Here is a 17464-nt window from a genome sequence, read left to right on the forward strand (position 1 = left end):
TTGAATTACCTAAAATCAAACAACAAAAAGATGCGTGTTTCGTAATTTCACGTTTCCCAACCATTTTTTATTTGAATCCAGCGTTGTGTTATGTCGCAATCGGCCTACTGAACAGCGACGTGTGAGAGATGATTCCTTATATTATAGTTTAATCGCCAGGTAACCACTTGATGACTCACTACGTTCAATTTTAACGAAATAAATTCTTTCTGAATTTTTTCAAGTCGTGTTTTTGCTCGCTGTAAGTCGGATCATGAAGGAGGAAAGGAGGAGGAGCGACTCATAAGGCCCTGCAGGCATCAGTTTCGAGATGCTGCAATGTATTGGTTTCTTTTTTCGTTACTAGATGTCGACATTAGCCTTAGCCCGAGACCCCGAGTAGCCCTCCTCCATTCCTCCTTTATGGTAGTAAAACGTGGTTTTTTCAAGAATCTTTAACGTTTGTTTACCTAGAAGTCATTCACAGACGTTGGACGCTTTCTGTCCTCTCTATCAAAAGTTTTGTAGAATATAACGATTGAGTCGGTACCGTATTTTCCTGTATAAGTGTATCAAGTTACTGCGTACTGGTTATTGTGCAGTGCTGTGCCAGAGTGAGACTCCTTGTCTGTCTAGCAGCGTTGATACTCACTGTACATGTTAGTCGACTGAATCCGGAATTGTGACCATATGTAAATGGTATAATCATGGGTGATCGTGATTCTTTGCCTGCTAACTTGAAAAGTCTGCAACCATATCTGGATATGGCCACTGATTACGAATCCATGGACCTTTTCATTAGTTACTGGTGTAATTAAACTCTAAATCTGGCTTCACATCGATTTAGATTTAAACTGTTTTCATTCATAGGTCGACTGTATGTTCTAAAGCAAGGATTTATCCTGACAAGAGTAGAAGATCTTCCATTTTTGCTCGTTTTAATGGAACTTTTGGAGAAGAACAAACAAGACCTGCAATCTAAAATAGAGGTAAGACTTCAAAAGATGAATTATTGTCAACAGTTTGTTTAAATCAAGGCAATGTTTTTTTGTTTGTTATTTTTGTTTTTTACAGACTACTGATATACCTGCTGCTCGAGCTCATCTTCAAGGTGTGGTCCAGAAGTTGTTAAGCTGGGCAGAAAATGTGCCGCCTTTGTTGTCATTAACTAAGTATGAAAAAATTATTGTGTCACATTTATACTGCATATGTTTGTTTTTGAAGTCCTAGCTGTTCATTTTGTATACTATTCTTATTATTGCAGTGTTGTTGCTAAGGCATTTGAGTCTGCTGGAATGCTGCTAGATGTGTGCTCTATATTCGGAGAGCCAAATGAAGGCGAATCCGAGAAAAAGAAGTAAACTAGTTGCTACCATAGTTCAATTTATGTTGCCCTATTGCTTACGACGATACAGGTTTACCGACCCACATCAAGCAAATTTGCACAGCGAATTCCAATCAGAGTCAACTACAACAAAATCAAACATTCAGTACCAAGATATTATAAAGTTATCGGATGGAATTTCCGGAGAACTCCCAAATGATGAGGTATAATTAGTTTAAAGGTTTTAATAATTTTCCAGCTAATGTGTATATTTTTAAGCAGAAGAAGAAGAATCAAGCACCATCGTCTACTACAACGGATGAGGGCGAAAATCTGGCACAGTCGCCGGAAGTTGGCAAACCAGGTATTAAACGTGTTATCCAATCCATTATTAGCGGTTAATTTAAGTCATTTTGAATTTTGTAAATATTAATGTGTGGGGTTTGGTTAATTAGAAAGGAGAAAAGTCTATGACCGCCTCTTCCTTTTCGAACTACGGAACCACCCAGTCTCACTGAAAAGACCGGAAGGTCTGCCCGGTTTGGAAATTGTTCGGGATAAGGTGTGCTATATCATTTCAACATATGCGACTCTTACTATTCACAAAATTAAAGGCTAAGAAAATAAATGGGCAACGAACTCGATCTTTGCCAGTTTGCCTATAGCAATAACAATTTTTTAGCAAGTAATGTAAAGCGATGATATTTAGATGAAACGAGATAAAATAATCGCTGCTGGAATATTCATACATCAGAAGCAGTCTCAACAAACACCAAACGCTCATAATACCGAGAATAATACCTATTGTTTTGAGGATCTTTCTAAGAGTAAGTGAAGAAACCTTTTTTTTTTCATGATGCAGAACCATATTTTCACCTTTGATCACCCTATCTATTTACTCTCCATGTATGCAATTAATGTGTTGACAAGTAAAAACAATTTTCTACTTTTGCAGCTTCGTTGGAAGTGGATAAAAAATTAGCCATGCCAAATCCTGGCCCACTGCAGGGTAGACAAACTAAGGGAAATAACCAAGTAAGTTTATCACTCCCTGTCAAATAATACAGATGATCACAAATAGATAATTACTCTATTATTTAAGTTTTTCGGTCGTCAGATACGTCCGGGAAATCAGCACATGCCTAGACCCCCTATGGCAGAGGGTACCATTAATCCCAATCACCCACCCAATGCTCCTCAGGCCTTACCTTACCCTGGGATGACTGTAAGTATTTTATTCTTAGCTTTTATAGTAATGGGTGGTTGGTTAATGCATTGCTTTTCATATAACAGCAACCCTTACTTTTCGTCATTGGAGATCAATTCAGCCAGCAAGTGAGTTTCTAATTTCACTAAAATTGGCTTTTTATTTGATTTGAAATGATGAAAAAACACGACGGTCTTCTGACTAATATACTTGAAGACAAAACTTATCTCACATACTGATCAATTTTTTATTATAATACCTTCGGGTGTGATGTGGTATGTTGATACTTATATTGAGCCAACTGTTTCCTTCTTTTGCAGTCGCCCTATTTATCGTACCCGGCGAATCCTCCAGCGTCTTATCCGCAATCAGGGAACCTGCCTACCGGAAATGTGTCGGTGAGTTTCTTAACCCTTTTTTTTTTTCTCTTTTGGCTGGTGGAATGTAATATTTTTCCGTCGCTGGTTCAGTTCGGGTCCAGTTGATCGTGTCCGGTTCTGTTCCGACAGTCGAGAAAGAACTGTGGTTGATGTTGCAAGTTCCTAAAATTTTATCGTTTGGTTCATGCAGTCAAAAGTTTTCAAGTCTTAGGACCTTTATTGGTCGTGTTGCACGGGGATTTACAGTTCAATAATGTATCATTCTGCTCAGCAACCAGTGCGTGTGCCAAGTTTGGTATGGCAGGCAGTAAGTCTGGTGTCGGCACACATTTACCCTTCAAACATCTGTTGTAACCATTCTTTTCCTTCCTTCTTTTTTTCGATCAGTTCCAGCAACCGCGAGCAGCTCAGCAAACGTATGGTTACAGACAGACGCCCCCATACCCGACTTTTCCTATGAAGAGTACTCCAGGTAATGTAAAGAGTTTTGACATGATTTGCTCTGCTTCACCAAAGCTATAATTATTGATTTGTGTTTTTATCTAGCTGTTTTTTACCAATCAGAGCCTCAACCCCAGCAACCTCAACAACAACAACAACAGCAGCAGCCCCAACAAACCCAGCAGCCCCAACAGCCACAGCAAGTCTCTGTCGCTCCACCACCGATTGCCCAACCGCGTGAAAGTTCTGGATCATCACGGAGGGCAAGGTCAAGTAACTTGTGTATTGTTGACCCCAATACTAATAGGGACGTCTTAACCGGTGAGGAAGTGTTGGTCAGTACGTCAGTTGTGGTTACTCCAACCACTACTACGCCTCCAAATTAGGTTTTGGCGATCCTTTTTTCGATCATCTCCCCCCTCCTGGATCGCATGACATGTTTATGTAAAAACATTGTCCAAAATTACGGTTAGTGGGTTGTGTGAGGCGGATGAAAACTGTCGATCAGTTTGAATAATCTAAAAATGTAAGCAAATGTATTACCTTGATGTGTTGTAACAAAGGAAATGTGTATCTTATGTTTATTTTTCACTTACCCAATACAGAAATTTCAAAGTTTGAATAGGCTTATGTGTAAGTATTATCTGTATTATTTATCTTTGTTCTTTATCTTAAAACGCTTGATCAGCAAAACCTGAAAACTCGGACGAAAAGGACAAAAAAAGTATTCTTGTAGTAGTAAAAATAAATCGAAGGAGCCGTGTTTCGGAATTTCATCTTTACTAACCGCATTTTGCAGTTTTATCCAGCACTGTATCATGTCTCAACCGGCCTATGCAACAGCGACGTGTGAGAGATTATTCCTTATCTTATCTTTTATTATCCAGGTAACAAGCGATGACTCATTACGCACAATTACAAATAAATAAACTCTTTCTGATTTTTTTTTTTTAGTTACGATACGATTCAGCTCGCTGTAGGTCGCGCCAGGATTTTTGATATAATCATGGCTATTTCTTTGCCACTTTGTTTGCCCGCAAACTTGAAAAGTATGCAACCGTATCTGGATATGGCCACTGATTATGAATCCAAGGATCCGTGCATTAGTTACTGGTGTAATTAATCTTGAAAAATCTGTCTCCACATTTATTTAAATTTTTTTCATTCATAGGCCGACTGTATGTTCTAAAACAAGGATTTATCCTGAAAAGAGTAGAAGATGATCTCTCATTTTTGCTCGTTTTGATGGAAGTTTTGGGAAAGAACAAACAAAATTTGCAATCTAAAATAGAGGTAAGACTTCAAAAATCCAATTATTGTCAACAGTTTGTTTAATCAAGGCAATGTTTTGTTCAGGCTACTGATATACCTGTTGCTCGAGCTCACCTTGAAGGTGTGGTACAGAATTTGTTAAGCTGGGCAGAAAATGTGCCGCCTTTGGAATCACTAACAAAGTATGTAAATTATTGCGGTAGATTATATCGCATAATGCTTGTAATAAGTCCTAACTGTTCATTTTGTATACTATTCGTATTATTGCAGTGTTGTTCCTAAGGCAATCGAGTCTGCTGGAATGCTGCTGGATGTATGCTCTATATTTGGAGAGCCAAGTGAAGGGAAATTTGAGAAAAAAAAGTAAACTAGTTGCTACCATAGTTCAATTTATGTTGCCCTATTGCTTACGACGATACAGGTTTACCGACTCACATCAAGCAAATTTTCACAGGGAATTCCAATCACAGTCGACAACAAAAAAATCAAACATTCAGTACCAAGATTTCGGAAAGTTATCTGAAGATCCCAAAGATCGTAACGTTTGGAAACCCAAGCACGCTTCAAAATCGAAGGAAGAGGAAGGAAATTTGGATAAAACCGTCATTGAGGTAATCAAATCAACCGGTTTACTCAAGTGCCAAGAAGCTTTTATTACCTATTGTATTACGAATAGACAATGCTTATGACCGTACGAGGATACTTGAATAAATGGACTCCGAACCCGAACTTTTACATCGATTTTCAGCACAGTCTGGAGAAGTATTTGAGAGACGCGACCCAATTGACTACAGATGACGTCTGTAGCTGGATTCAGGTATTAGTTCCCTAGTTTCTTTTTTATTTTCTGATTTTCATTGCCGTTTTGTGTCCCCATTACAGAAACAATATGTTGGTGAAGTGAATCCCGCTTTCATTCGTACCTTGGTCACCGCAGTAACCGAGAGTTCTATTGAAGGTGAGGAATTTTTACTAATTGTCGAATAACAATTTTCAATGACAAAATTGTTTGTACATTTAGGACGTGGTACAGACAGTAAACTGAACTGCACTGTTTTGAAAAATCGGACGGAGGTGTTGAGGCGGTACGTTGACAACATTGCTGATCGTGAGCTTCAACTGCTTTACGCAGTTCAGACTTTAGTTACCCAGCGACAACACCCCAAAGGTATGTGCTTATAAATTGTGGCAAGATTCGATTTTCTAAACTTTTTTATTTTGCAGGTTTAATTCAAGGCATCTTCGAGACCCTCTATGACAGTAACGTCGTTTCTGAAGAGGGCTTTGAGTCGTGGGTGTCTGCCGACGATCCTTTGGAACGTGAAGGCAAAGCTGTGGCACTCAAGATGATCACATCTTTTCTGACGTGGCTGAAGGATGCTGACCCTGAAAGCGATCAAGAGGCGGATGATTTTTGGGACATTTCCGGAGAACTCCAAAATAATGAGGTAAAGTTAATTTAAAGGTTTTTAACCAGCTAATACGTATATGTATATTTTCAAGCAGACGAAGAAGAATTTGACATCTACTGCAATGGATGAGGGGGAAAAGCTGACGACACAGTCACCAAAAAATGCCATTGAACCAGGTAGTAAAGTGTTTATTCCCATATAAGCGGTTAATTAAAGCAATTTTGAATTTTGTATTCATTAATGTACTATGGGCTTTGGTTTACTAGAAAGGAGAAAGATCTATGACCGGCTCTTCCTTTTAGAACTACGAAACCATCCATTGTCACTGAAAAGACCGGAAGGTCTGCCCAGTTTGGAAATTGTTCGAAATAAGGTGCGATATATCACATATGTGGCTAACTATTTCACAAAATAATCGGTTCAGAAAATAAATAAGCAAAGAATTCTTTGCCTATAAGTCGTAACAATTTTTTAAGCGATAGTGTAAAACAAAAAGATAATGACGTTCTTATTTCAGTTTTTTGGTCGTCAGATACGTACGGGAAATCAGCACATGCCTAGACCCCCTATGGCAGGAGGTACCATTAATCCGAATCGCCCACCTAATGCTCCTCAGGCCTTACCTTACCCTGGGATGAATGTAAGTATTTTATTCTTAGCTTTTATAGTAATGGGTGGTTGGTTAATGCATTGCTATTCATATAACAGAAACCCTTACTTTTCGTCATTGGAGATCAATTCAGCAAGCAAGTGAGTTTCTAATTTCACTAAAATTGGCTTTTGATTTGATTTGAAATGATGAAAAAACACGACGGTCTTCTGACTAATATACTTGAAGACAAAACTTATCTCACATACTGATCAATTTTTTATTATAATACCTTCGGGTGTGATGTGGTATGTTGATACTTATATTGAGCCAACTGTTTCCTTCTTTTGCAGTCGCCCTATTTATCGTACCCGGCGAATCCTCCAGCGTCTTATCCGCAATCAGGGAACCTGCCTACCGGAAATGTGTCGGTGAGTTTCTTAACCCTTTTTTTTTTTCTCTTTTGGCTGGTGGAATGTAATATTTTTCCGTCGCTGGTTCAGTTCGGGTCCGGTTGATCGTGTCCGGTTCTGTTCCGACAGTCGAGAAAGAACTGTGGTTGATGTTGCAAGTTCCTAAAATTTAATCGTTTGGTTCATGCAGTCAAAAGTTTTCAAGTCTTAGGACCTTTATTGGTCGTGTTGCACGGGGATTTACAGTTCAATAATGTATCATTCTGCTCAGCAACCAGTGCGTATGCCAAGTTTGGTATGGCAGGCAGTAAGTCTGGTGTCGGCACACATTTACCCTTCAAACATCTGTTGTAACCATTCTTTTCCTTCTTTCTTTTTTTCGACCAGTTCCAGCAACCGCGAGCAGCTCAGCAAACGTATGGTTACAGACAGACGCCCCCATACCCGACTTTTCCTATGCAGAGTACTCCAGGTAATGTTAAGAGTTTTGACATGATTGGTTCTGGTTCACCAAAGCTATAATTATTGATTTGTGTTATTTTATCTAGCTGTCTTTTACCAGCAACAGCAGCCTCAACCCCAGCAACCTCAACAACAACAACAACCCCAACAGCCTCAGCAAGTCCCTGTCACTACACCAACGAAGGCACAACCGCGTGAAAGTTCTGGATCATCACGGAGGGCAAGGTCAAGTGCCTTGCGTCTTGTTGACCCCAATACTAATAGGGACGTCTTAACCGGTGAGGAAGTGTTGGTCAGTACGTCAGTTGTGGTTACTCCAACCACTTCTACGCCTCCTGAATTAGTTTTCTCGCCAAAATAAAATGCTGTTATTTTGACTACCTGTTTGTTACCAATAATATAACTTATCCTTAATTACTCAAGCAACAACATCCTTAAAATTACATCATCGCTCGGAGGCACTTTGATACACATTTATATGTAGCGTTTTGATGACCGTTATTGCTTCGTTTGATTATATTTAGCGTAAATTAGCACGACGTATAAAACCTATGAACACGGCAAATTCTGATGTCAATGGAAGGACCGAACAGAAAATTAAAAGGTACCAGCTGTACGGTGAAGAACAATCCCATTGCTCAATGTAAGAAATCGACCACATGAAGGCAGCAACTGTGTGGCATACAATCGCTAAAAGTTAATGATAGATTAAGTTTTTAAAAATCACTATTTCCCAAATTCCCATCAGGAAAACAAAAATATATACATACATAGGAGGCTATGAAGTTCGGAGAACATAGAAATGCCACACAGGAACCCAAAGAATTCGAATGCCACGGAGGTCAAGCTTAACGCTAAGCTAATTACATACCTGTCAAAATGATTAAACATGAAATGTGAATAGATACGTAAATCAATTGATTTTCTTATTTCTTTTACTCATTATGGAAGTAGCCGGCATACTCCGCGTCATACTTGAGCAAACAAAGACGTAAGTTTTCTTCCTGAACAGTATTAACAGTTAAGTGATTTCAAAAGGAAATAACAAAAACAACACTGTTTACTCACTTTATCCCAAAGAAGACACACAAGAATAAAGAAGTGAGCTAATAAAGTAAGAAATCTCGTCGGAATAACAACTGAATACACACCTCTTAAAACCATTTTATAAAACAAGCATTCTATTTGTTTTCCCGCACCGGGAACCATGGCAACGAAAATACAACCTTGGTAACATGCACTTTGATAAATGATAATGAATTGCTACAAAATTGCTACAATAATTGAAAATTTAAAATCTTGAATTTTTAATTTTTAATAGCTGAATGCTCACTTTGAAAAAGTTGGAATTATTTTCTGAAGTACTTTTCATTTTCTCGACAAATCTGAAAATTGCGGCAACGCCGCTGATTATGTTGACATCTAGACCAATTTGAGAGTAGAGAGTAAAACACGTAATTTTCTCCCTTACAAATAAATTGAAAACAGTGACAACTGGTCATGGCTCCTCCGTCTTTACCTGCTTTACCTTCTAACCTAAAAAGCATTCAACATTATCTTAAAATTGCCATGGATTACGAAACAAGAGATCCTCCTATTAGTTACTGGTGTAATAATTGACAGCTGCCAACTCTTTTTATAAGTTGTATTGATTGTCAACTTTGATTGATTACAGGTCGATTACATGCTCTTCAAACAGGACTTAATATTAAAAAAGATAAAGAAGACTTGTCATTTTTACTTGCTCTGATGGATTGGTTGGAAAAAACAAAACAGGAAATGAAAGTCCATGAGGTATATTTTTCACAGCTTAATTGTATGTTTGCTGAATCACATTTTACTTTTTTACTTTAAGACTGTCTCGGATGAAATTGTCGCCCAAGCTCATATGGAAAATGTTGCTGTCAAGTTATTCAATTGGGCAGATACTGAAGATCGCCACAAACATTACAACAAGTGAGAATTTTAAATTCCATTTATGTGTAGTGCAGTTTACTATATTTTTGGTTTACGATTCTTCAAGAAATGTTGTCAAAGCCTTCTACTCTGCTGGGATGTTGTTTGATGTATGTGCTGTTTTTGGTGAACTAAATGAAGATGTGGCTCAGCAGAAGAAGTGAGTTTTGAACAATGATTGAAACTCCTACAGCATATTCAGCAATTTGATTATTACAGGTATGCTAAATGGCGTGCAGCACATCTACACAATTGCTTGAATTCTGGGGAAGAACCATCAGAGCCAGCACCAAAGCCAGATGACCAAGTGATAAATGATTCAGACAACCTGGAGTATGGATTTTCATCAGACGTGAAACCAGCAGTAATTATGGATATTTATTTGAAATATAAACAATAGCTTGAGTGCAGTATGTCCACAGGAACCAGCTGGTCATTCCTATGCCCACGATGTCGTTCGACCATCAATTAGCGTTCAACCGAAACCAGTGACTCCACCTTCATCAGTTCCCACATACGTTCAAGAGAGTAGCAGCGTTCTAGTCACACCCGAACAAATAGTTCAAGCGCAAAAACATTGCAAATACGCGTCTAGTGCTTTAACTTATGAAGATGTGCCTACTGCTATCGATAATTTGCAGAAAGCACTTCGTGTTCTTCAAGCGGGTCAGCAGTCCTAGATAAGAGTAGCAACATCTGCGAGGGTATTATTTTTTGTTTGTAAACTTCCCCATCTATTCGATAATTTATCAATAAAATTTAGACTATTCCACCTTTCTTCTACAAAACAGTAAGTTTAGATAATTGTTATCTATTTTTAGATTACTGCAGTATAGAGACAAGGTCGTTTAAGGGTTAAAGGGGGTTTTGTCTCAAGAGACTTTTGGTTCTTGCGGAGAGAAACTCAAAACAATCGTACATGCACAGTCACTGCGCTGAAACAAAGAGAAAGAGTCATCTATTAATATCCGAGTGCATTTTTTGCAATTTGTGTTCAATTTGTGTCAAATCATGCAATTTTGGACGAAACGTGTGTTAGCCTTTGCTACTGTCGCAAGCTACTTGTTTTTAAGTGGATTAGAAAACGGTGACTATGGAACATTAATTCTGTGTCGATCTTTAAATTATTTTAACATATCTAGTATTCCGTTTTAGCCATCATTTTACCAACAGCATGGCAGTATTTGACGTTTTTAGGAGCGAAACAAGAATATCTGTTGGGGATCACTGTTTCAGGTTGGAAAATATGTCTGCTCTCACATTTAGAACAGGTAATGTAACGTCATTCTACAGGTTTTAGTGCTTCTGCTGCCATCGCCGGATTAGTCGGAGGACGACTGGCCGACTCTTATCCGACGAAATCAAAGGTTATCGTTATTGTTGTTGTTTTAGCCATGATTCTTGGAAACATGATGTATCTTGTTGGTGGATCAGTGATTTATGTGATCATGGGGCGTGTCATGTGCGGTAAAACACTATTATTTTTATGATATCGAATTAATAGACTTATTTATTACGCGTGGATTTTCTAGGATTGGGTAGTGGGGCGGGAGCAGCTCTACTGGCAGAAATATGTCGGACAACTTCACCTAGAGAAAGAACTTCAATTTTATCTGTTTGTAGTGGTCTTCGACAAGTCGGACTACTGATTGGTAAGTTAATGTTCATAACATTCCTATTTTCTTTAAAGCGCTTCATTTCAATGTCTCGATTTTATATTTCAGGTCCTGGATTTCAGATCATTCTAGAGTATTTTGACTTTAGCTTGTTTGGTGGTGCCCTGGTAGTACGTCCGTTTAACGCGCCTGGCCTTTTCATGACCGTTTTGTGGGTTCTTTTCCTCCTCTTCGTTTTGGCTTTCTATCAGAACCTTGATGTAGAATACCATTACGAAGTTTTAAGAAAAGAACATGAGGGTTTAGAAATAGCTGGCCATTCCATAGAATTGAGCACTAGCCGAGAAAACCTTCTATCAGCAAGCTATGAGCGGCCAAGCATAGCGGCTCGTCGTTGGTATTTTATTGAAGAAAATTTTGACAAAGAAACCGTTCCCGAACCTGTCACATTTGCAACTTATATTGACGGTATAGCGCTAACAACTTTGTCAATGTCTGTTGACGATGATTAATTTGAATCTATTTCAGAATTTCTTCACGACGACACTGTCGTGTTATTTGGCATGACAACGATCTTGTTCTTTGGTCAGGTTTCCATAGAGGTTACATAATACCATTTTATTTGTTTCTCAATTTATTTGAAAAAATCTGATTTTATCCGACAGACCATAATTCCGCCCCTATTGTCAAAACTTTTTGATTTTACTGGCTTTCAAACAAGCTTAGTTTACATGGTAATAGTTTATTACTTTAACCTAAAGCTTGAATTGCTACTCTTGCTAATAACATTTCATTAATGATAGGTTGCAGGAGTTTTCTCCATCGCGATCTACGTGTTAGTTTCCTTGACTACAAGATGGACCACCGATACTTATCTCGTATTATTCGGCTGGTTGATGCATATTCTGGGCTTCACGTGGTGTCTCATTTGGTTACCTAGAATAGAACCTGGTAAATAAATATTTACTTTTTTTGTAAAATGAAAGAAGCAAATGTTAATTTTTGCATGTTCGCGTAGGAGATAAGGACATGATGCCTATCCTTCTGACTGGGTTTATGTTTCTGTACGTTGGGTTTCCCGTTGCTGCCGTTGGTTCCACATCTCTTCTGTCCAAATGCGTTTCCCTTCGTGTTCAAGGTTTCGTGCATTATTTATTTTGTTAAGTTATATTTAACTATTCAAAGAATTTGCATGTTAAAGGTATTGCACAAGGATTCCGTCGACTTGCTACCTTTTCTGGATTAATTATCGGTCCGATATGGGGAGGAGCCACCCTGCATCAACCCTACTTGCAAATGTCTGTTCCACTACTACTGCTGATTTTATTAGGAGTAAGTTTCATCTAAGTGTAATTCAAACTAAATTCTCAACGGACTTTTTCCCTTTTCCCATAGATCATGTTTTCTTTTTCATTCAAGAAGATCAGAAATGAAGAACAACTAGCTTTAACACATAGTAAATAACTTTTAATTTGCATTTTTATGCGAATATAAATAGGATCGAAGATATAATTGATTTTAAAATTCAAGAGACGAAAATAGAAAGTAACATTTTCAATTGGACAATAGACACGAATAATTCACTTTTTCAACATTCAACTTATCATTTTTTTTCTTATTTTAAATTGCTTAAATTTTTATCTTATTATTTAAAAGTGTTGGTCTTTATTAGTTTGCATGTAGTTAGTATATTGTATGTAGCTATCCTGGGAAAGAGAAGCGAACGCAGCGCAACATCCAGCAAAGCCAGAAGATCTTAAACGAATTCTAGAGGGTCTCTGAAAAATGGATTCAAGTCAAACTTTAGCTGCATGAGTTAATGGTATAGTTTTGTAATCATGTCTTAAGAATGATATACTACCTAAGTATTGAAAAAAAATTATGATTACAAATTTTACTTGGAGTTTGAACGGGCTCTTGAAAGGATTTGGTCACCCATAAGTATAACGGCATTATGTTACTTGTATTACTTATGATGTTATGATTACTTTAGCTTGTCATTTTGATACCGAAGCTTTATTCAGCTATTACGGCGATTCCACACAGTTCTATATGATGTGCAATTCTAAACATTTTTGTCACTCACAAGTCTTAAACAGTGCGCTTTGCATCAGTTAATAAATAATAGCAACATGCTAGCAACAACAGAGTGTTCGTACTCAGCGAACTTTAGCGGCAGGAGTGTAGAAAATCTCTTGTGTTGCCGGGCGGTAATAGATGGCTAACTACATCGCTATCTATAAAAAAAAATAAACAACAATTAACATACTATGGCACGCCGAAATATTATGGCACGCCGAAAGAGTCACAAACAAAATGTTTAAATTTAAAAAAAAAGTTTCGCCACAGCGCTACCTAGCGGTCAAATATAGAACTGCATGCAAAATTCCCTTCCCCACGTGAGAAGTTGTAACATAGGTAAATCATTTGGTCATCTGATCAACAATCAACGTTAAGCTAGCTTCGAAAATTACCAATGATTCATAGGTATACTCGAGTGATTTCGTCTGTAATAACTTGTCGGTGATGTGTTCTATTCCGTGTATATGTTGGATAACCTTAATGTTTTTCATCAACTCACAGTCGGAGTAAACGTGAAAGTCGTGCAACCTACCGTCAACTATTTTGTTCAAACTTCAAACTCATTGTATTCTACTGAATGTGTCATCACAATGATACAGGTAAAAACCAACACTAGCTTTATTCATGCTAAAACATGTATTCTTCTCATGTTTTATTACGATTAATCTTAATTATCGGCTGTTTCTATTGAACTTGCTAGATCACCGTCTCCAGCATGGAAAAATCTCTCATTCCATCTTATAGAGAATCTTGGATAACTGATTTGTGGTTTCATGTGTATAAAAGTTCACTTGTCATGTTACTGAACTTTATTAATTGCAGTCTAATATGAATTTTTGTTTTATTTACAGGTTTCTAAATTGGCATGACTGACTATACGAGAAGTTATGTCCTTCCAAGAAAAGGACTTACAGTCAACAAGATTCCTTGTTTGCTAACCCGTTGGCTGCTACCCATGAATCTCCCTATTTTTCAACAACAAAAAAAGAGGTTAAATATTGTGATCATGCTATCATCATTGTAAGTTGTGTTTACATTGAATTCAGAGAAGTTATCATACTATTAGAAATTTTAACGTTTATTTGGTTTCTTATTTAGATGTTGCCTATAAGACCAAATGTGGGGCATCTGGTTATCCCTCCAAAATAAGGCAATTACCACACGTTCAACGCGGATCATTCGGTTTGTCATCGAACTTGACTCATTCCATCTTCTGGATTGCTTAGGAAAGCTGATTGGTGTTACCTGTGTAACTTCATTGTCATGTCACTAAATTTAAATTTTGTTTACATTTTGTTTCTTGATTTAGCCATTTAGGTAATGACCGAGAAGATGCGGTCTACATGAACATCATTTAGGCGGCCAGCATCATTCGACTACCCAACCGGCTTCTACTACCCTGCTCTCAAAACAGCACGGAGTTTTACCTTTAGATTTTTGGCTGTTCGCGATGTGTGATGGCGTTTCCTTGGACGAGATGAATATTGCGTGAGTAATATACTTAAAACTGTTTAATTATTCTTTTGATTATTTTATTTTATTTTATTTTTTTTATTTACAGGTTCTAACCTTCAGGTTCCTAAATATGAAAAGTAATGTTCTTTCAAGAGAGTCAACGACGTCCCTTACTCCCTTGTTTGCTAACCCAATGGCTGCTACCCTTGAATCTCCCTATTTAGCTCCTTACACAGTCCCTCTTGATTTGAGGTATTGCTTTTTGTCGCTACAATCTTATTGAAAATTATTGTCATCCAATTAAATGTTCATTCTGCTTACAGGGTAATCCTTCGCTACTGATCATGGACTCCATTGGTGAAACTGAAAACCGACGAGAGAATGCTGTAATCCAAGACTGATAAATTGTGTAGTTAGATTAAATTACAAGTGCATTTCTGGGCTCCCTTCTTTTCTGTGGCCCCGTTTCCCTAATTAACCACTAACCAACGCCCGCCGGTGGTCACTCACCCGCTGTGAAACCAGGAGGAGGGGAGGGCTCTGGTTGAACGGGGACTTGGAAGGCGCATGATCCGACGAAAACTTTTAGAGGGTCATGAGTCTAACCCGGAAGCCTATTATGACTAATCGCTCCCCAGTAAAACTTGCCTCGCACTCTTCTCTCTTCTTCCATTTCCAGGTAATCTCCCTGGATCTACGCCGAAACTGCATGTGCGAGTTTTAGCAAGCAATCCGCCACCCAATTTGACAAAAAGGGATAGTTTGTTTTTACGGAAATTGCGTCAGACGGTTAAAAAATTTCTAGTTCAACAATCTCATGTAGAAATTTGCATCTAGTCTACTGGTGCAAATTGTGATTCTTTAAGCTTGATTAATTTAGGTGATGTGTTAAAAGAGTAATTGTGGGTAGCTAAAGAATTGAACTAATCCACTTTTTCTGAATATTTTGGTAATAGATCACTTTGTTGTTTATAGATTTTCTTGTGATCTATCTTCAAAATATTCTGAAAAAGCGAATTAGTTCAATTTATTGGCTACTCACAATTTTTTTAAACATCTCCTAAAATAATCAAGCTTAAAGAATCGCAATTTGCACCAGTAGACTAGATGTAAATTTCTACATGAGATTGTTGAACTAGAAATTTTTTAACCGTCTGACGCAATTTCCGTGAAAACAAACTAACACTTTTTGTCAAATTGGTCGGCGTATTACTTGCTAAAAGCCTCGCACAAAAAAAAATTGTTTTGACTTCTTGATTGTTTATTTTGTAAGTGTTCCAGAATAAAATTGAGTATTACATTATTTATGAATGTTTCATTCATTCAACAATAAAATTTACATTAACAGTTATTTGTAGGGGAAATGGAGGTTTAAGGAATGGATGTTGGTGGATGTTATGGGGTTTAAGGAATGGATGTTGGTGGAAGTTATGGGATTTGAGGAATAGATGTGGTTTATATAGGTAGGTATATGGATGTGATAGACAAAGGATTTAATTTCTACCTTATTAAAACAAACCACGACTTCTTCTAGTTAATGAAAATCAATTGCCCCCCCCCCAATCTCCTTCTCGCTGGTTTCCCAATTGCGAAGGCATGTTTATTATTTGTTCAACGTAAAAATTCCCCGTATTACTATTTTTTTTCATTCTCAACATATAAACGGTTAACTTCATAGACGCAAATAGCAATTAAACAAAATACTGGATGTAACTTATGTAGCACAACACCAGCGATTCAACACCAAGGAACTTTTCTGTCCCTTTTCAACATATAAACGGTTAACTGCATAGACACAATTAACAATTAAAACTGGATGTAACTTCTATGCACAACACCAGCAGTACAGCACCAAGGAACAGCAACAGCATAACTCGATGCAAAAAATCTTGCACCAGTATAGGCTGCAACAACATGCCATATTGGACAGCAACATCACTGCTACGTAAACATAAACCTATGACCATAATGAAATTAATGTTTGATCAATGGAAATTTTTTTTAAATAAAAAAAACATCACTTCAAATGGAGTTCACCCAAATATTCTATGGCAACACTATCTGATAACAATAGTTTAAACAAAAATTTACATGAAACTAGATTACTCATTAAAGATTTTCAATAAAAATTCGTTTGAAATTTGTAGTGCTCTGCAGCGAAACAAAAACATTCTTCTACAGTATCTGCCTATCTTGTTAACCAATTCCCCTTAAACAATCAATAACTTAATTTACACATGATCGAAGGAAAGAGCTTTTGACATGATGAAATCCCCAAATGTTAAAATTAAACAATGTAAGCAATTATAGTAGTCCAAGCATGATACTTCCCAAGTTAGAACTTAGAATTTTTATAAAATTACCATTTCAAAGAGTCTTCTTGCAGTTCTACTAGATGTCCAACATTTTGGCAACCACAATGCAGCATGATCCGGTGTCAACTCAGATATGGCTGATCCCAGAAGACTTGAAGCATGGGACTCTCCCACACTCCAGGACAACATCAGCACCAAAGACTGCATGCAACAGCTCAATTTAGTCACACCTTTCACTGGATGACTGCAACAAAGAAGAGCAGACTTCACCTGTCTATTGAAAAACAAAATCAAGTTACTAACAAGGAATAGAATCTCATGTGACATAACAAAACGACAGAAGTATGAAGTTAAACTATACATTCTCTCAGAATTACCTTGATAAATCTTACAAAGGAATTTGTAGTTGTCAAGTTTTCCAACTTAATAATAATAAATGTAATCCACATTTCCATAATGGTCTTAACTCATAATTGCAACAGAGAAGCAAAGGGGTCTACTCTCTAGTCATTAACTAAATCTGTAGCGATCAACTCAGTTGAATACAAAACAATAAAAAAA

General features: G+C 37.4%; 5 protein-coding genes and 2 long non-coding RNA genes across 14 annotated transcripts; 5 read left to right on the plus strand and 2 right to left on the minus strand.

The window, feature by feature from the left end:
* The first annotated feature begins 20 nt into the window (after window positions 1-20).
* On the plus strand, window positions 21-3953 carry LOC124315895 (activating signal cointegrator 1 complex subunit 2 homolog). Of its 4 annotated transcripts, none has more exons than XM_046781627.1 (14): window positions 21-789; window positions 850-968; window positions 1054-1151; window positions 1244-1336; window positions 1395-1527; window positions 1583-1667; window positions 1759-1865; window positions 2013-2130; window positions 2259-2338; window positions 2406-2528; window positions 2597-2638; window positions 2831-2908; window positions 3278-3362; window positions 3437-3953. In XM_046781627.1, exons 1-14 carry the CDS (start codon window positions 687-689, stop codon window positions 3715-3717), a joined length of 1545 nt encoding a protein of 514 aa, XP_046637583.1. In that variant the 5' UTR covers window positions 21-686; the 3' UTR covers window positions 3718-3953. The 4 variants fall into 4 exon arrangements, with proteins under 4 accessions (XP_046637583.1, XP_046637584.1, XP_046637586.1 ...); XM_046781628.1 differs by having other exon boundaries at window positions 1586-1667; XM_046781630.1 differs by having other exon boundaries at window positions 21-320.
* A 107-nt stretch (window positions 3954-4060) lies between these two features.
* Window positions 4061-7969, plus strand: LOC124315885. 2 transcript variants are annotated; one of them, XM_046781606.1, is made up of 17 exons: window positions 4061-4218; window positions 4286-4446; window positions 4503-4624; window positions 4688-4785; window positions 4874-4966; window positions 5025-5214; window positions 5280-5420; window positions 5486-5561; window positions 5625-5771; window positions 5828-6051; window positions 6110-6191; window positions 6282-6388; window positions 6533-6655; window positions 6724-6765; window positions 6958-7035; window positions 7405-7489; window positions 7566-7969. In XM_046781606.1, the coding sequence occupies exons 1-17, from the start codon at window positions 4166-4168 to the stop codon at window positions 7838-7840; spliced, it is 2097 nt and encodes a 698-aa protein (XP_046637562.1). In that variant the 5' UTR covers window positions 4061-4165; the 3' UTR covers window positions 7841-7969. The 2 variants fall into 2 exon arrangements, with proteins under 2 accessions (XP_046637562.1, XP_046637563.1); XM_046781607.1 differs by having other exon boundaries at window positions 4062-4218; window positions 5058-5214.
* A 30-nt stretch (window positions 7970-7999) lies between these two features.
* LOC124315937 (transmembrane protein 107-like) lies at window positions 8000-8834 on the minus strand. The gene is made up of 4 exons (XM_046781689.1): window positions 8548-8834; window positions 8419-8483; window positions 8250-8350; window positions 8000-8169 (listed from the first exon to the last, which is right to left on the minus strand). Exons 1-4 carry the CDS (start codon window positions 8686-8688, stop codon window positions 8000-8002), a joined length of 477 nt encoding a protein of 158 aa, XP_046637645.1. The 5' UTR covers window positions 8689-8834.
* A 60-nt stretch (window positions 8835-8894) lies between these two features.
* Window positions 8895-10207, plus strand: LOC124315924 (vacuolar protein sorting-associated protein VTA1 homolog). Its single transcript, XM_046781674.1, has 6 exons — window positions 8895-9088; window positions 9155-9273; window positions 9335-9435; window positions 9503-9595; window positions 9655-9799; window positions 9858-10207. The coding sequence occupies exons 1-6, from the start codon at window positions 8980-8982 to the stop codon at window positions 10113-10115; spliced, it is 825 nt and encodes a 274-aa protein (XP_046637630.1). The 5' UTR covers window positions 8895-8979; the 3' UTR covers window positions 10116-10207.
* Window positions 10208-10342: 135 nt separating this feature from the next.
* On the plus strand, window positions 10343-12606 carry LOC124315905. 3 transcript variants are annotated; one of them, XM_046781646.1, is made up of 11 exons: window positions 10343-10671; window positions 10729-10802; window positions 10870-10902; window positions 10968-11087; window positions 11160-11519; window positions 11580-11653; window positions 11717-11785; window positions 11855-12002; window positions 12070-12189; window positions 12253-12383; window positions 12447-12606. In XM_046781646.1, exons 3-11 carry the CDS (start codon window positions 10884-10886, stop codon window positions 12513-12515), a joined length of 1110 nt encoding a protein of 369 aa, XP_046637602.1. In that variant the 5' UTR covers window positions 10343-10671; window positions 10729-10802; window positions 10870-10883; the 3' UTR covers window positions 12516-12606. The 3 variants fall into 3 exon arrangements, with proteins under 3 accessions (XP_046637602.1, XP_046637599.1, XP_046637600.1); XM_046781643.1 differs by having other exon boundaries at window positions 10343-10522; window positions 10591-10671; window positions 10729-10902; XM_046781644.1 differs by having other exon boundaries at window positions 10452-10522; window positions 10578-10902.
* Window positions 12607-13855: 1249 nt separating this feature from the next.
* Window positions 13856-14952, plus strand: LOC124315969. 2 transcript variants are annotated; one of them, XR_006911747.1, is made up of 6 exons: window positions 13856-13908; window positions 13985-14153; window positions 14232-14382; window positions 14443-14621; window positions 14709-14840; window positions 14912-14952. It is a non-coding gene; the product is annotated as an uncharacterized LOC124315969 (long non-coding RNA). The 2 variants fall into 2 exon arrangements; XR_006911746.1 differs by having other exon boundaries at window positions 13862-14153.
* Window positions 14953-16051: 1099 nt separating this feature from the next.
* LOC124315963 lies at window positions 16052-17448 on the minus strand. The gene is made up of 3 exons (XR_006911736.1): window positions 17281-17448; window positions 16952-17177; window positions 16052-16545 (listed from the first exon to the last, which is right to left on the minus strand). It is a non-coding gene; the product is annotated as an uncharacterized LOC124315963 (long non-coding RNA).
* Between the last annotated feature and the right edge of the window lie 16 nt (window positions 17449-17464).

The sequence above is a fragment of the Daphnia pulicaria genome, chromosome 11 (assembly GCF_021234035.1).
Source record: "Daphnia pulicaria isolate SC F1-1A chromosome 11, SC_F0-13Bv2, whole genome shotgun sequence".
NCBI classification, from domain to species: domain Eukaryota; kingdom Metazoa; phylum Arthropoda; class Branchiopoda; order Diplostraca; family Daphniidae; genus Daphnia; species Daphnia pulicaria.

Excerpts from the sequence above, each read along its gene's own strand:
- LOC124315885 (XM_046781606.1), top strand. The coding sequence starts at position 4,166 with ATGCAACAGCGACGTGTGAGAGATTATTCCTTATCTTATCTTTTATTA. Across the intron at positions 4,219-4,285 it reads TCTTATCTTTTATTATCCAG|TTACGATACGATTCAGCTCG; the intron begins GTAACAAGCGAT and ends TTTTTTTTTTAG. Across the intron at positions 5,421-5,485 it reads ACGTCTGTAGCTGGATTCAG|AAACAATATGTTGGTGAAGT; the intron begins GTATTAGTTCCC and ends TCCCCATTACAG.
- LOC124315937 (XM_046781689.1), bottom strand. The coding sequence starts at position 8,688 with ATGGTTCCCGGTGCGGGAAAACAAATAGAATGCTTGTTTTATAAAATG. Across the intron at positions 8,484-8,547 it reads TGTGTCTTCTTTGGGATAAA|GAAGAAAACTTACGTCTTTG; the intron begins GTGAGTAAACAG and ends AATACTGTTCAG. Across the intron at positions 8,170-8,249 it reads CGAACTTCATAGCCTCCTAT|CGATTGTATGCCACACAGTT; the intron begins GTATGTATATAT and ends ATTAACTTTTAG.
- LOC124315905 (XM_046781643.1), top strand. The coding sequence starts at position 10,447 with ATGCAATTTTGGACGAAACGTGTGTTAGCCTTTGCTACTGTCGCAAGC. Across the intron at positions 10,523-10,590 it reads TTTAAGTGGATTAGAAAACG|CCATCATTTTACCAACAGCA; the intron begins GTGACTATGGAA and ends ATTCCGTTTTAG. Across the intron at positions 10,672-10,728 it reads GTTGGGGATCACTGTTTCAG|GTTTTAGTGCTTCTGCTGCC; the intron begins GTTGGAAAATAT and ends GTCATTCTACAG.
- LOC124315895 (XM_046781627.1), top strand. The coding sequence starts at position 687 with ATGGGTGATCGTGATTCTTTGCCTGCTAACTTGAAAAGTCTGCAACCA. Across the intron at positions 1,152-1,243 it reads CCTTTGTTGTCATTAACTAA|TGTTGTTGCTAAGGCATTTG; the intron begins GTATGAAAAAAT and ends TTATTATTGCAG. Across the intron at positions 1,528-1,582 it reads GAGAACTCCCAAATGATGAG|CAGAAGAAGAAGAATCAAGC; the intron begins GTATAATTAGTT and ends TATATTTTTAAG.
- LOC124315924 (XM_046781674.1), top strand. The coding sequence starts at position 8,980 with ATGGCTCCTCCGTCTTTACCTGCTTTACCTTCTAACCTAAAAAGCATT. Across the intron at positions 9,274-9,334 it reads AGGAAATGAAAGTCCATGAG|ACTGTCTCGGATGAAATTGT; the intron begins GTATATTTTTCA and ends TTTTACTTTAAG. Across the intron at positions 9,436-9,502 it reads CGCCACAAACATTACAACAA|AAATGTTGTCAAAGCCTTCT; the intron begins GTGAGAATTTTA and ends CGATTCTTCAAG.